Source organism: Columba livia, chromosome 17 (assembly GCF_036013475.1).
Source record: "Columba livia isolate bColLiv1 breed racing homer chromosome 17, bColLiv1.pat.W.v2, whole genome shotgun sequence".
Classification (NCBI taxonomy): Eukaryota; Metazoa; Chordata; class Aves; order Columbiformes; family Columbidae; genus Columba; species Columba livia.
Genome location: NC_088618.1, coordinates 5,493,764 through 5,507,458, shown reverse-complemented (window position 1 = coordinate 5,507,458; position 13,695 = coordinate 5,493,764). Strand labels below are relative to the sequence as shown.

At 61.1% G+C, this 13,695-nt stretch overlaps 3 protein-coding genes across 5 annotated transcripts; 2 read left to right on the top strand and 1 right to left on the bottom strand.

The window, feature by feature from the left end:
- Positions 1-164: 164 nt before the first annotated feature.
- On the top strand, positions 165-3,054 carry SELPLG (selectin P ligand). 2 transcript variants are annotated; one of them, XM_065033582.1, is made up of 3 exons: positions 165-395; positions 856-964; positions 1,507-3,054. In XM_065033582.1, the coding sequence occupies exons 1-3, from the start codon at positions 282-284 to the stop codon at positions 2,847-2,849; spliced, it is 1,566 nt and encodes a 521-aa protein (XP_064889654.1). In that variant the 5' UTR covers positions 165-281; the 3' UTR covers positions 2,850-3,054. The 2 variants fall into 2 exon arrangements, with proteins under 2 accessions (XP_064889654.1, XP_021139873.2); XM_021284198.2 differs by lacking the exon at positions 856-964 and having other exon boundaries at positions 259-395.
- A 3,247-nt stretch (positions 3,055-6,301) lies between these two features.
- TMEM119 (transmembrane protein 119) lies at positions 6,302-9,726 on the top strand. Of its 2 annotated transcripts, none has more exons than XM_005498212.3 (3): positions 6,302-6,621; positions 8,119-8,131; positions 8,303-9,726. In XM_005498212.3, the coding sequence occupies exons 1-3, from the start codon at positions 6,349-6,351 to the stop codon at positions 9,043-9,045; spliced, it is 1,029 nt and encodes a 342-aa protein (XP_005498269.3). In that variant the 5' UTR covers positions 6,302-6,348; the 3' UTR covers positions 9,046-9,726. The 2 variants fall into 2 exon arrangements, with proteins under 2 accessions (XP_005498269.3, XP_021141014.2); XM_021285339.2 differs by lacking the exon at positions 6,302-6,621 and adding an exon at positions 7,031-7,227.
- Positions 9,727-11,164: 1,438 nt separating this feature from the next.
- On the bottom strand, positions 11,165-13,315 carry ISCU (iron-sulfur cluster assembly enzyme). Its single transcript, XM_065033597.1, has 5 exons — positions 13,111-13,315; positions 12,924-13,037; positions 12,590-12,700; positions 12,062-12,140; positions 11,165-11,692 (listed from the first exon to the last, which is right to left on the bottom strand). Exons 1-5 carry the CDS (start codon positions 13,201-13,203, stop codon positions 11,595-11,597), a joined length of 495 nt encoding a protein of 164 aa, XP_064889669.1. The 5' UTR covers positions 13,204-13,315; the 3' UTR covers positions 11,165-11,594.
- Positions 13,316-13,695: the final 380 nt, after the last annotated feature.

The window sequence follows — 13,695 nt, the reverse complement described above, 5'->3', positions numbered from 1 at the left end:
CTGGCAGCACTGACACCAGCTTTGCCATCACTTCTGCTTTCGGGGCGGCGTGAGCACCAACACATAGCTCAGCTGGGGGCTCCTACAGGGCGCCTGGCACACCGGAGAGGGGCGAGAGGCCCCTTTTTGGGGTGCACCCCACATCCCAGCCCCCCGGCTGGTGGGTGCACACATCCCCCGGCCCTGGCGGCCCCGCGCCCGGTGTGACGTCCTTCCCCAAAACCACAGCCGCTCTTCCGCGCCCGCCTTTCCGTCCCCGCCCGGGCGGAGGGCGGCCCGCGATGCCCTGCGGCTTTTGGCGGTTCCCCGGCCCCGGGGCTGCCCTCACGCTGCTGTCCCTCCCCACTGATCACACCGGTGCTGCAGCTTGGGGTCCCAGGTGTCTCCCAGCACAGGTGAGTCCAGGGGCTCAGCCACAGGGATGCTGTGGGTGCAAAGGGGATGCTCGGGGTCCCTTTGGTGTATGCATGGGTCCCCGGGGGAGTCACCCTACGTGCAGCGCTGGTCCCTGGGTGTTTTGGAGGTGGGTCGGTGCTTTAGGGACGTAGAGCCTCCTGGCAATTCTCGGTGCTGGGGGATTTGGCGTTGGGATGCTGTTGGGTGCGGTGCTGCAGGGACCTCGCTGACCTCCACCCACCAGGGCGATCAAGGAGGGTGTTGCTGGTTGAAGAAATTGAATGGGGGGGATTTGGGGTGGGTTTTCTTCTCCTCCCACTTCAGCACAGACGTGCAGGCGCATGGTGGCTTTGGCCCAGGAGCCCCACACCAGGCTGGCTGGTGGAGGGGAGGACAGGCAGCTGGGGAGGGGGTTAATGGAAATGTGTGCGATATCCCTGTGGTTTCAATTCTGCACAGGGAGTCATCCTGCAACTGCCTGTCCCGTACCAGCCGCCTCCATCACGGCTCGTTTCCCATTTCCAGACACTCCACTTCCTCTTCAAAACTTTCTCCTCGAGCAGAGCCGGTGGGTCGAGTCCCGCAGGTGGAGGCTCGGGGCTGGGGGAGGGGCGTGATCGCATCCTCCAGCCCCCCAAACCCGGGGCCCCTCTCCGGGAAGGGAGGCAGATGATTCACCCATGTGCGATCCCTCCTTGGGGCCATTTCCAGTCTCAGTGCTTAAACGGGGCCAATAAGAAAGATGGGGACAGACTTTTCAGCAGGGCTTGTTGTGGTAGGGCAAGGGGTGATGATTTTAAACTAAAGGAGGGAGATTGAGGCTGGACACGAGGAAGAAATTGTTGTGCCTGAGGGTGGTGAGAGCCTGGGCCAGGTTGGCCAGAGAGGTGGTGGATGAACCATCTCTGGAGACATCCCAGGCCAGGCTGGACGGGGCTCTGAGCAACCTGAGCTGGTGAAGATGTCCCTGCTCACGGCAGGGGTAGGCTGGATGAGTTCTGATGGTCCCTTCAACCCAAACTGTTCTGTGATGCTATGAACACTGGAGCTCAGCATCCTCCCGCAGGGAGCGGGACCCCCATTTCACCTCTTCCCTCTGTCCCCCCACAGGTGCCATGGTGCTGGGCCAGGCTGTGCTGGTGCTGCTGGCGCTGAGCAGCCTGTGGGTGTGTGGGGCTGAACCCCCTCCGGGGCCGCCCCAGGGCCTGCAGTGGGTCTGGGGGGTGGCCAGGCAGGAGCGGGCTGAGCCCCCCCGGCTCTCCCGCAGCAGGAGGGACGATGGGGGGCAGCAGCCCGACACCACCACACCAGGGCACGACCCACCTGCCACTGCCATGCCCAAGAATATCGAGACCGATTCCCTTGAGCCCGACCTGCTGCTGGGTTCTGTGCCACCCCCCGGCACCAACGCCAGCCTGCACCAGGCACCCGCGGTGACAACCACGACCGATCTGCTGGATGAGACCGATTCTCCTGAGCCAGACCTGCTGCTGAGCTCAGCACCCAGCACCAACACCAGCCTGCACCAGGCACCCGCAGTGACAACCACGACCGATCCGCTGGATGAGACCGATTCTCCTGAGCCAGACCTGCTGCTGAGCTCAGCACCCAGCACCGACACCAGCCTGCACCAGGCACCCGCGGTGACAACCACGACCGATCCGCTGGATGAGACCGATTCTCCTGAGCCAGACCTGCTGCTGAGCTCAGCACCAGCACCCAGCACCAATGCCAGCCTGCACTGGGCACATGTTGTGCCAAGCACAGCTGATCCCCTGGACGAGACAGATTCTCCTGAGCCTGACCTTATGCTGAGCTCAGCACCAGCACCCAGTACCCACACCAGTCTGTACCGGGCTCTCATGGTGCCAACCACATCTGATCCACAGGACGAGACAGATTCTCCTGATCCCGACCTGCTGCCGGGCTCTGTGCCACCGGCAGAGCCCGCCACACGGGCAGCACCCCAAAAGAGCGTCACCACTGTCCCCAGCTGGCTCACACCACCCGGTGAGGACGGGACCATGGCCGGCAGCACGGACAGCAGCTCCTCGGTGACCCCATCAGCTCCTGTCCCCACCACGGGTTCCAAGAAAGCCAAGGCTCCCTCCGGCCCGACACATTCAGCCCCTTGGGACATGGAGCCCTGGGAGCCCAACCGGGTGGTGGGCAAGTGCCTGCTGGCCATCCTGCTGCTGGGGCTGGTGGCCGCCATCTTCCTGCTGAGCACAGGGGTGCTGGGGGCCGTGCTGTGGCGGCGGGCGCGGACGGCCCAGCGTCGGCTCAGCCACACCGAGATGGTTTGCATCTCCTCCCTGCTGCCCGATGGTGAGGCGGCCGCCAACGGCCCCCGGCCTGGCCCGGCCCGCCGGCCAAAGCTGCTGCTCGACGGCAGCTCCGAAGCCGATGGGGACAACCTGACGCTCAGCAGCTTCTTGCCAGAGCACACCTGAGCCTGGGGACAGTGTCCTGCATCCCAGAGCATCAGAGGAGGTGGTGTCTGGTCTCCGGTGCTGCCACGCGTGGTCAGGGGACTGCCCCGTCCCCTTGGCTTTGTGATTTACCCTGGACTGGTGTGGTGGGGAGCTGCTCCCCCAGTGAGTTCAGCCCCCGAGCCAACCTCATTAAAGTGTTACTGGACATGGTGGGTTACTTGGACATGGTGGTCTCTGTCTGGTGGGGACAGTGCCCACCTCCCTGGTCCCCTCCACTGCCTGCCCACATCCCCCTGCCAAAATTTCACTTCTCCATCCTCCTCCCCAGCCCCCCGAGGGGAGGCAGAAATGAAACCCATGGCCACCTCTCCCCGGGAAGGGGATAAGATCAGACTCTGGAGTTGGGGATCGCGGCCCCTGGGACCCCTCCCCACGTGGGGCTGGCCTGGTGCCACGGTGTGGGAGCGGAAAGGGTGGCGGTGCTGGGGCGGAAATGCTGAGGAGAGACAGGGACGGGTGCGCTCGTGGCGTAACGTGTTCCTGTCCTGTGGTTGCAGCAAGGCGAGGGGACGACTCCAGTACCGTCACTGCCCCTCGGCATGGTCCTGTGCGCTGCCGTGCTCATCCCCGGTGAGCAAATGGTGGTCACAGGCTCTTGGCTTCATAGAGTGACCTCCCAGGCTGTCCCTGCTGGGTTTTGGTGGGGACAGGAGGGACAGGGACAGCAAAGCCATGAGTGGCCACCCAGGGTCCCACCATCCTGCCTGTACCTGTGCAGGTATCGGTCACCCCTCGAGCCACCAGCCCGACCCCTTCCCTGTGCTTTGTCCTGGGGGAGCCACCCAAGGGAGAAGTGGCCCAGGACTGTCCCTGCCCTGGCAGGCTCAGCATCCCCGCATTCCCATCCCTGCAACCTCATGCCTGCGGTGACCAGGCTCAGCGTCCCCATCCCTGTGTTCCTATCCCTGCCTTGCCAGGTTCAGCATCCCAGTCCCCATGTCCCCGTCCCCACCCCACTGAGCAGCTCGTGCCACCCTCAACATTCGCAGTGCACGCTTGGGCAGTGAAGTGTTTCGGCACACGCTCGAGGCATCGCTGTGCTGCCCTGTCCCTGAGTGCGCAGCCACCTCGAAAGCCACTTTTGGGGACAACTGTCCCACGGGGATGTGGCAGCGTCACAGCTCATCTGCACCCCAGCCCCCAGCCCCGCCGCGTGTTTACATTCGCGCTGAGCTTCAGATATTTTCCATCTGGAGCTGCGCAGCTTTGCTCCCTCCTGCAAATGTAAATGTTTATGGTGAGTCAGCACAGGCGAGGGGATCTGCAGCTGGTGGTGGTGGCCGGTCCGTGGATGGGACACCCTGGCCGCAGGCTCCTGGGTGATGCCAACCTGCTCTGTCCTCATGCAGCTGCAGAGCAGATGTTGGCACACGGCTGTGCCAAAAAAGCAGCCGTGGGAGCTCATGGCTCCACCATAATGGGCACAGAGGTTGATGTGTCCCTGGGCTGGTGGGGCCAGGCTGGGGACTGGGAGCCCACGGGGGCCGCTGTCACCCCCAGCCCTTTCTCTCAGAGGCTCATCCAGCCTCCAGCCCAGGCAAGGGTGAAGCTGGTGGGTCCTGAGGAGGTGGATGGGTGCCAGTCAGAGCGATTGCTTCTGCTCTCAACCAGCCCTGTCCTCACATCCATCGCTCTGGGAGCCCAGCGAGCAGCAGGATAAACTTTCCTCCACCACCACAGCCCGAGGCGGCTGCCAGGAGCCAGGAATCGCCCTATTTGGCATCGTCAGCAGGTCCTGTCGAGCTGCCATCGCCCAGCTCACAGCCCAGGAATCTGCAGGAAGCCAGGACGGTGTCAGAGCAGCATCCGCGGGGCTTCTCACCTCGGCAAACCTCTGCTGTGCCACGCACAGGGCTGCGTGTGACACGGTGCTGTGCATGGTGCTGTGACACGATGCTGTGCATGACGCTGTGCATGCCGCGGAGCAGCTCCGCAGGATCGGTCCCTCCCTGGGTATTTCGCTGGCACAGCAAAGTGCAGCCCAGTGAAGCAAATTACAAGCAGAGCAGAGCCGAAATGTCTCAAATTGCAGGTTACTGCCGGCTGGTTGTGCTGCGGAGCCCAGCCCGGCGGGTCCCCACGTTCCAGCCGCCCCAAATTACAAAGCGGGGCGCAGGCGATGCTGCCCTGCCCAGTGCGGAGGGGCCGAGCCCTCCCCAGCCGCAGGCAAAAACGGCATCGTAATGGCCGGGGTGTGCTGGCACCGGGGCTGCCTGTCCCCCTCCACCTCTGTGCCAGGGAGAGCCCAGGGCAGGGATGGGGACCATGGATGGGGTGGGGGGACCATGGCTGGGGAAAGTTGGGGGTTCTGGACAAAAAGAAATGGTGATCCTGACAAGGAGGGATGGGGACCCTGGACAAAAAGAACTGGGGATCCTGAACAAGGAGAGATGGGGACCCTGGACAAGGAGGCTCAGCCCAGCATCACCATTGCTGGGTGCATGATGGGGAATTGCAGCCCCATCCTGGTCTGGGCTGTGGCAGGGAGCCCAAATGTCACTGTCACCCCTCCGGGCTGGCCTGGCTCAGCAGCACAGCCACCCCCACACCCCCCAGTCTCCCCTCACCTTTCCCCCTTCCCCTCTAAGGTTTCAGCACTGATCACTTAAGGCCAGGAAAAGCCGCCCCAGCAGCTGCACGGAGCCACCAGCTGCAGACAGACAGACGGACCCGTTATTTCTGGGAGCCACGATTACATTTGGCGACGCCGGGAGAAACCCAAGCGGCAATGGATCCCCTCCGGCTACCCAGTGGTGACCAGGATGGGCCCCCTCGCCCCCAGCCCCAGGGTGGTCGCAGTCCCCAGGGGCCAGTGATGGCTTTTTGGAGGGGGATGTGGCCAGGTCCCCGGGGAGGTGTGCGGAGGCGAATAGCAAGAGGATGAGGTCACTGGTGGCTGCAGCCTCTTGAGCAACTTCAGCCCAGGCGGGGGGACCAAGGGGAGTGGGCACAGTGCTGCTGAGCTGGGGTCCCCATGGACCTGCACCCCGAGGCAGATCTGCCTGTGCCAGAGCATTTTGCGACTGAACTGGTGTCCTGAAACCAACAGGGGTTCCCGAGCTCTGTCTGCCCCTGTGCCACACTGCCAGCCCCCAATAACACTGGGGCGTTGAGCCCAACACCCTCCCTGTCCCCTCACTCAGTGGCTGTGTCCCCCCAGCTCCTGCCTGCACGCCGGCAGAGTTTGGGCTTTAGGGCTGGCATGGGGGCAGGATCAGGCCCTGGGCTGGGGTGCTGGGGCCCAGGCACACAGTGAGAGGCATCTGAGTAGGGGCTCCTGGCACAGCATCGTTTTGGGGGTGCCAGCACCCTTGTCCCACCATGGCAGCTCAGCCACGTGGCCTTGGGATGGAGTTTTACCTCTGTACTCATGGGCAAAAACCACCTTTGCAACAGACCCCCCCGCTTCCCCACTTGTACCCCAAAAGGTGCCCCCTCCCAGCAGTGCCACTGGGTGATGGGGGCACTGGGGCTCCCCCCTTTGCTGTCAGGGCAAGAGGCCAAGCAGCCCCCAGCTGGGTTTGGCTGGGAGGGGGCCCCTCACCGACCGCCCGCGCTCCCTCCCCAAACCAGCCCTAATGAGAACAAGCTGGTCCCGGCTGCGGCGCAGGAGGAGGAGGAGAAGAAGGAGGAGGAGGCTCCATCCCGACAGGCAGCAGAAAGGGGCGCGAGGAGGCGAGGTGTGCGGGACAGACCCCATCCTCCCGCTGACGCGGCGGCTGCGGGCGAGGTGAGGATCCCCCCGGTTTTGGGGTGGCTCAGGGTACCCCATGGCTGGGGTGCCGTGGCGAGGGCTGGGCACAGTCCCCGCAGAGGGACGTGGGTTGGTCTGGAGGATGCTGTGGCTGGACAACATCTAAATTGTGACTTTCCAGAGCGTTTAGGGAGCAGAGGGGGTTCAGTTGTGTCTGGCCAAGCCAAGCAGGAACGGGATGTGGGGCCAAGGGCTGGTGATGGCTATAGGAACAGGCCCTTCTCTTGCCACAGATTTAGGCTTTGCTCGGCCTCTCTGTTGCCACAGCTGCTCATCATCTCAGCTCATTAACAGCAAATTAATGCCTTCGTCCCACCCGAGACCCTCTCCCTGCTGCAGCTGGAGAAGGTGATGAAGGGGGATGTTACCATTATGGCAGCAAGCCCCCAGCCCATTGTGGAGGCAATACCTGCAGTGAGCTAGGAGAGTTGGGGGTCTGTGGTCACCCCCCTGCCTCCACTGTCGTCTCTTTGCTCTGGTTTAATGCAAACCAGATTTTGCAGCCGGGAAGGAGCCTGGAAGCCAGATCCCACTGCTGGAGACCTTCCTAGTTTGGTTTGTTCTGGGGGGAAAAAATGGGAGGTAGGTTGAGATTTGGGGGGCCTGATCTCGGGTGAAATGTCCTGGGGGGTCCCTGCCGGTGGGCCTGCAGGGCTGGTTCGTGAGACTTTCCCGTGGGCCCGGGTGGAGGGGGGGGGTCTGGGAATGGCTCAATGTCACTACGTGGCGCAGATGGAACACTCTGTGTCCCCTGGGGAGCACGATGTGACATGTTGAGGACATTCGCACCCCACTCCTGAACCCCGCGGGGGTACTGAGCCCAGATGGGGGCTCGCCTTGGCTCATCGCTTCGTGTGGGGATGGGAGACACTTGTACCACATCCCATAGTGTGCTGTGGGGCAGATCCAGCCCCAAAGAGCACAGCACACAAAGGGACAGAGTTTCACCCTTCACCGGGGAGGCTCAGGCAGCCGGGAACACCAGGACCCCCCCATCCACCCCACCCCAGCTCTGGGGCTGCCCTTTCACAAAGGCTCTGGGGGTCCCGCACCCCGTCCCAGCACTGGGGTGAAATACAGCCGCCGGCCTATTTTTAGCCGCGCTCAAGCTGGGAATTGTCTGTAACGGTCTGCGCCGGGACAAACGGTTGGGAAATGCCGCTCGCGCCGGCGGCCGGCTCTGCCGCAGCATCGCCTGTGTCAAAGTTTCCACTTGGAAACCTCAGTTTTTTCAGGAATTCTCTAGTCAGCCAAACGGCCGTTGTCTGAAGCCGGTTGTTGGCAGCGGCCCCGGTCCCCTCGCCGCGCACGCAGCGTCCCCCAGGCTTGAGCAACTTGATTCAGCTGCTTTCCATCTATTTTTGTGGCATGCCGTTGCAAAACAAACACCGACCCTTGCTCGGTGTCAGGGCAGGGAAACTGGAGCTGAGTTTTTTCCTTATATTTTTTCTGGTTTTTTTTGCTTTTCTTAAGGAAATTCAACCAGGTGAGTGAGTGAGTGGCCGAGCTCACTGTCGGTGGTTTGATGCTTGTGCCTTGGTGCCGGAGCCACATGTGGGGCTCAGGTGGGTGCATTGAGGGGCTTCACATGGGGCAGGCTCAGGGATCTCACTCCATGGGGGTGTTAATATTTTGCCCCCTCCTCTGCATCCCGCAGGAGCTCTGGGGGAGATGGTGGCGACACCAGCGATGGCTGCGTGGCTCCTGCTGCTGCTGGTGGCAGCCCCGGTGCTGGCGGCAGCGCCCCGGCATGCTGCGGTGCTGCCCGACATTGGGGGCAGCGGGGATGCTGAGGAGGTCTCAGCTGAGCCACCCGCCCGCTATGTGACACCAGGGACCGGCCCGACGCTGGGGGACGCGGCGGGAACCACAGTGACCAACAGCTCGGCACCGGGTGGAGTGTTGGACGGGCTGGTGGACTTCTTCAAGGAATACATGCTGCTGGTGGTGGTGGTGGGCTCGCTGGCCTTTGTCCTCCTCTTCATCGTCTGCGCCGCCGTCATCGTGCGGCAGAAGCACAAGGCATCCGCCTACTACCCCTCCTCCTTCCCCAAGAAGAAGTACGTGGACGAGCGGGACAAGGTGGGGGGGCCCCGAGCTTTCGATGAGGTGCCGGACGGAGCCCCCGGTGGGGGGGAGCCCGTGGCCATCGGCCGGCAGCTGGAGGCTGATATCCGTGCTGCCGCCCACAACCTCAGATCACCCCCCAAGGCTGGGGAGCAGAAACCCCACCGTGAGGAGGAGGAGGAGGAAGGAAGCAAGAAGCTGGGTGATGAGCAACCCGTCGAGCCCTCTCACCAGAATCCAGGTGCTGAGGAAGCGGCGGGTGCAAGAGGAGTAGGGGGTGAGGGGGACTCCAACGCAGTGCAGGATGGAACCCCAGACCCCCCTAGTGTCTAGGGCAGGGACGGGTCCCGGGTGAGCCCGAGGAGCCCCCAGCTTGGGGGGACACGTGATGGACACGGTGGTTTTTGCTCCATACATACGTGGTGGCTCAAGGCAGCCCTGGTAAAGCTCCCCCTTGCCTCCTGCCCCCTCCAGGCCCCCCAACCCTCGCACCAGCAGGACGCTGTGGCAAAGCCACATTTTTTTGGCAGGTGGTGTTTTTGGCAGCACTGAAGTGCCATCATCCCCATTGCTCCTGCTGCCCGAGGGGCCTCCCCTGTCCCAGGCACTATGTGGGTGCAGCCCCCCTGCTCCGGCTCTGCCCCGGGGCTGTGCCAGCAGCCCCCTACCTTGTCACACACCGCCAGCTTGCTCCTAAGTGTGATTTTACTCATTAGTGGCATCCCAGTCCCTGCCAGGCAGCTGCACCCTCTGGGCAGAGGCAGCTGGGGGGTGTGGGGAGTGGGACGGGGCCTGATGTGACCCCAGCACTGGCTCTGCTGGTGGCTGTGACACCGAGGGGACAGGATGGGATGAGCTTGGCTGAGGAGAGAAAGGAGGAGGATTCAGCAGAAAGGCCCCATCCTGCCATTTTTCTGCCCCAAATCCACAACTCAAGGGCAGCACAGAGCCCAGCCGGACTTTTGCCTTATTTTCTTAACCCCTTCAGCTCATAATAAAGGTATTTTCTCTGCAGATCTCCCCTCCGTGTGTTCCTGCAGCTTGTGGTGTACCCGAGGCACCATCCCCATGCTGGTTTGTTCCTTCAGGGCCTTCCCCGGGTGTTGGGGTGCAGCTGGTTTCAGCTCCAGCCCCACGGGGTCCAGCTGTTCCCTGAGCCTGGTGACGTTTTTCTGCGTGGTGAAAGCCTGGGAGCTGCGGGACACGCTTATCGTTCACAAAACCCGTATGTCGATGCACCATTTCTGGGAAACTTTTATCTCTCAGCCTGCAGCTGCTGCTGTGCACCTCGGCGCTGGGACACAGCTGTGCCTGGTGGGGACGGCAGCCAAACCTGTGCCAGAAAGAGGCTTTTCTACCTCAAAAGCAACAGGCCCCCTCATCCCTGTCACCCCACATTTTGTCCCAGCCACGGGGCAGGTCGGGATGTGTCCCCCGCTGACCCCGCGTGGGGACAGCCTTCCCCTGGAAGAGCGCGTTGGCTTTAACTCCCTCTTGCATTTTGCCAGGGCACTTTTGCCAGCCCATTCTGCTCCAAAGCTGATGTGGGTGTCTGAAATTTCCCTGATATTTCATTTTAGCTGGGAAATAGCAGGACAGTTCCTGGGAGCGAGGCACGTTCCTTGCAGCAGGACACACGGGCTGAGATGTGGCACGGGCGGAGGTGCTGCATGAGCAATCCGGTGAGCGACAAACCACAGCGGCAACACGTGGCCTGTGCTGTGCTTAAAAATGTTGCGGACAGAAACATCATAACGAGCCGCTTATTTTTGAATGTGGTTTTTAATGTTTTAAAACGCCCTCAGTTGGAAAAAAGGCAAGTTGGGTTTCCTGGGTGGTTTAAAATCTTAAGAGCAGGCAGTTTTTAAATGTGCTTTCTGTTTATTTTGGAAATCTGTGGAAATGCTCCCCTGGAAAAAAAAAATGACCACCAGAAGGCACAGGAGAGCAGGGCGGCCTGGAGCACAGACCGGGCCAGATCACCACAAACCATCTGTATTTCAAACACTGCTGTGTCCCCAGCTCCCGGGAGCCAGCCCAGGCTCAGCGTGCAAAGGCTCAGGCAGGTGGACATCATTGCTGTCTACAGCAAAGCTCAGCAGAACTGCATCCCCTGGGACCTTGGGGACATTGTTCTGAGGGGACAGACCTGCCCCCTGTACCCACACGCCAGGGGGATTTATTCTCTTTTTTAACAGAGCACTTGGCCAGCCCGATGCTTGAATTCTTACAGAAAATGCTCCAAAATTCAGATTGCTCCTCTAATGAGAGGTTAAAAAAACCCCAAAGTATTAGTTGTGACAGGATGTGAGCAGAAGCGAGCTCTGTGCTTCCCGTAGGAGCGGCACCCAGTACCACCTGCTGTCAGCACCGGAGCCACCAACTGGTCCCAGTCTCAGCTCCCCGGGGAGCAGGAACTTGCTCAGGTTGCGAAATGAAACTCCGACACAGCTGTGGTTTGCGGGCAGAGGCGCTGCCCCGCGTTTGTACTGATACACAGACCCATCTGCAGTTCCTACATCAAGACCAAGGCAATATTTCCCCCTAAATTCTGTAAAATATTAGGCAAAATTATACATCTTCCCCCCCCCCAAAAAAGTGCAGCCCTTCCAGTACTGGAACAAGAGGATTTTCTCCCCAGAGAAAAGCCACCGAGCTCCATGCAGTTGTGCAGCCTTCACTGTGACGTTCCACACGCAGTCGTGACAGGACACGGGCTGGCGGAGCCCCCACGTCCCCCTTGTGCGCACACCGGCAGCGACACGGGGCGCGTAACTTGTGCGTATCTTACAGCTCCACGGAGTAGTGTGCAGGGTCCTACTAACAGCTACAATAATTGCACTGCGAATTTAAGTGGAATGAGAACAAGCTCTACAGTCAGTTTAGGCGTTGTTGGCTTTCTTCTCCGATTCCTGTTTATTCGGGTCCTGTTTCAACTTGTAATCAGCCAAGGCAGCCTTGATTGCATCTTCAGCCAGCACTATGAACAAAAAACACATATTTCAAGGACAAGGAAGTGTTTTTTAGAACAAAAGATGCTATAGGAGCAAGACCAGCCGCTACAGACAGCACCAGAGTCTGAGAACTGTTGGCATCTTGGAAACAGAATCTCAGACTCTGAACTCTTATCAGTCTGCTGAGCTACAGAGTCCCAAAGTCAAAAGAGATCCAAAAACTCCTAAAGTAACCCCAAAATCTGAACATAGGCAAGTGTCTCTTGTGGGCCAGGATTAACTGTTCCTTGTGCAGAAACTTGATTTAGAAAATACCACTTGCGAGCATCTGTGCTTTTCCCAGAACTCTCCCTCTCCAGTACAAGTTGGTGTTTGAACTTTCAGTTGTTACTCACTCGAGCAGTGCAGTTTGACGGGGGGAAGGCAGAGCTCTTTAGCGATATCCGTGTTCTTGATTTGCAACGCTTCATCAACCTGAAACGCATTTATTGTGTGGTCACAGGTTGGGTGAGGGACAACCACAGCTACAAAAGTGGTTCCTGTCAGAGCTTTAATGCTCCAGAGCCAACAGAATCCACAGGGAAGAACATCTCAGCTGCCAGGGACAGCAAAGGATGGTGGAATTAGGGAATGCTTCAGACTGCGCAGTGGTGGGGATGAAGCAAAGTGCAACTGGTGCCACAGACTACGTGCCACTGTGGGCATTGTTCTACCTTTTATCATAAACACAAACACATTTATTGTCTGGCAGAAAAAGAGAATATATAATGTAAAGGCACTCCATAACTAAACTTTCTTTCAGAACACATTGCGCCAGGCCAGCGCTGGGATTCCTTGGCTACTGTTTCCTATGCGGTCCCAACGGGGAACACAGTGGGGTTTGACGCTCAAAGCCAACTGTGGTGTCCCCTCCACACCCTTACCGTTTTCCCTTTCACCCACTCCGTCGCCAGTGAACTCGAGGCGATCGCCGACCCGCAGCCAAAGGTTTTGAAACGGGCATCGATGATTCTCCCGTTCTCATCCACTTCCACCTGCGAGAGCACCGGTGACACCTCAGGGACCTGTTCAGCGCCTCAGAGCCGCCTGCTCAGGCCTTGAGCAGAGGGGCAGGCCCCGGGCGGAGGGATGGGCCCTGCCGGGGACACTTCATGGCCGGGGCTGCGGGGAGGCCGCTGAGGGGAAGGGGAAGGTTTGGGCCTCGCAGCAGCCCCAAGCGATCCCCCCCTCCGGCTGTCAGCGGGTCCCCAAGGTCACCTGCAGCTTCATGACGTCGCCGCAGGCCGGAGCCCCCACCAGGCCCGTCCCCACGTTCTTGGCGTTGCGGTCCAGCGAGCCGACGTTGCGCGGGTTCTCGTAGTGATCCACCACCTGCCGGGTCACCGCGTCACCCACAGCCCGTGCGGCGTGGCCCCACGTCCCCCCGTCTCCCCTCGCCCCTTACCTTCTTGTGGTAGCCCAGCCTGGCGGCGGCCGCCGCCTCCCCCCGCCCGGGCCGCAGCAGCAGCGCCGCCCCCGCCGCCCTCAGCGCCGCCATCTTGAACCCTGAGGGGGCGGGCGGCGCAGCGCCGCCCTTTATAACCTCGCACGGGAAGGCCACGCCCCCGACCACGCCCCCGCGCTGCCTCGGGGCTGGCGCCGCCGGGCGCCTGTATTTAACGCGAGCGCGGCGGGGGGCGTTGTTTGGGTGATTGTACTGTTGGTAAAACAATCAACAAACGTCCTTTTCAATCACAACGCCGTTGTTGTCGCGACGCCGTTTTTATCGTGACAACGTGCTGGCCGCGGCGGCCACACTCAATATGGCGGACGGAACGCGCCTCGCACGTGCCGGCCCTCCTCAGAGGCCCCTGACAGACCCGCCCCGAGGTGCCCGCGGTGCCGCCGGTGTCTCAGCTGAGAAGACAAGGGGTCTGACACCCGCGGCGCCCACCGCAGCGCGACCCTGGTGCGCGGCCGATCATGGGGTGGTACGGGAGGCGGCTCGCCCCTCGCCTCGCAGCGCTCGTCCGGCAGCAGTGCGCGGCGG

Bases quoted from the DNA above. Each gene is read 5' to 3' on its own strand.
- SELPLG (XM_065033582.1), top strand. From the start codon at position 282: ATGCCCTGCGGCTTTTGGCGGTTCCCCGGCCCCGGGGCTGCCCTCACG. The intron at 396-855 runs GTGAGTCCAGGG...AATTCTGCACAG, and splicing joins CCAGGTGTCTCCCAGCACAG to GGAGTCATCCTGCAACTGCC. The intron at 965-1,506 runs GTGGGTCGAGTC...GTCCCCCCACAG, and splicing joins TTTCTCCTCGAGCAGAGCCG to GTGCCATGGTGCTGGGCCAG.
- TMEM119 (XM_005498212.3), top strand. From the start codon at position 6,349: ATGGGGGCACTGGGGCTCCCCCCTTTGCTGTCAGGGCAAGAGGCCAAG.
- ISCU (XM_065033597.1), bottom strand. From the start codon at position 13,203: ATGGCGGCGCTGAGGGCGGCGGGGGCGGCGCTGCTGCTGCGGCCCGGG. The intron at 12,701-12,923 runs GTGACCTTGGGG...GTGCTCTCGCAG, and splicing joins GCGACGTCATGAAGCTGCAG to GTGGAAGTGGATGAGAACGG. The intron at 12,141-12,589 runs GTAAGGGTGTGG...AATGCGTTTCAG, and splicing joins AGTGGGTGAAAGGGAAAACG to GTTGATGAAGCGTTGCAAAT.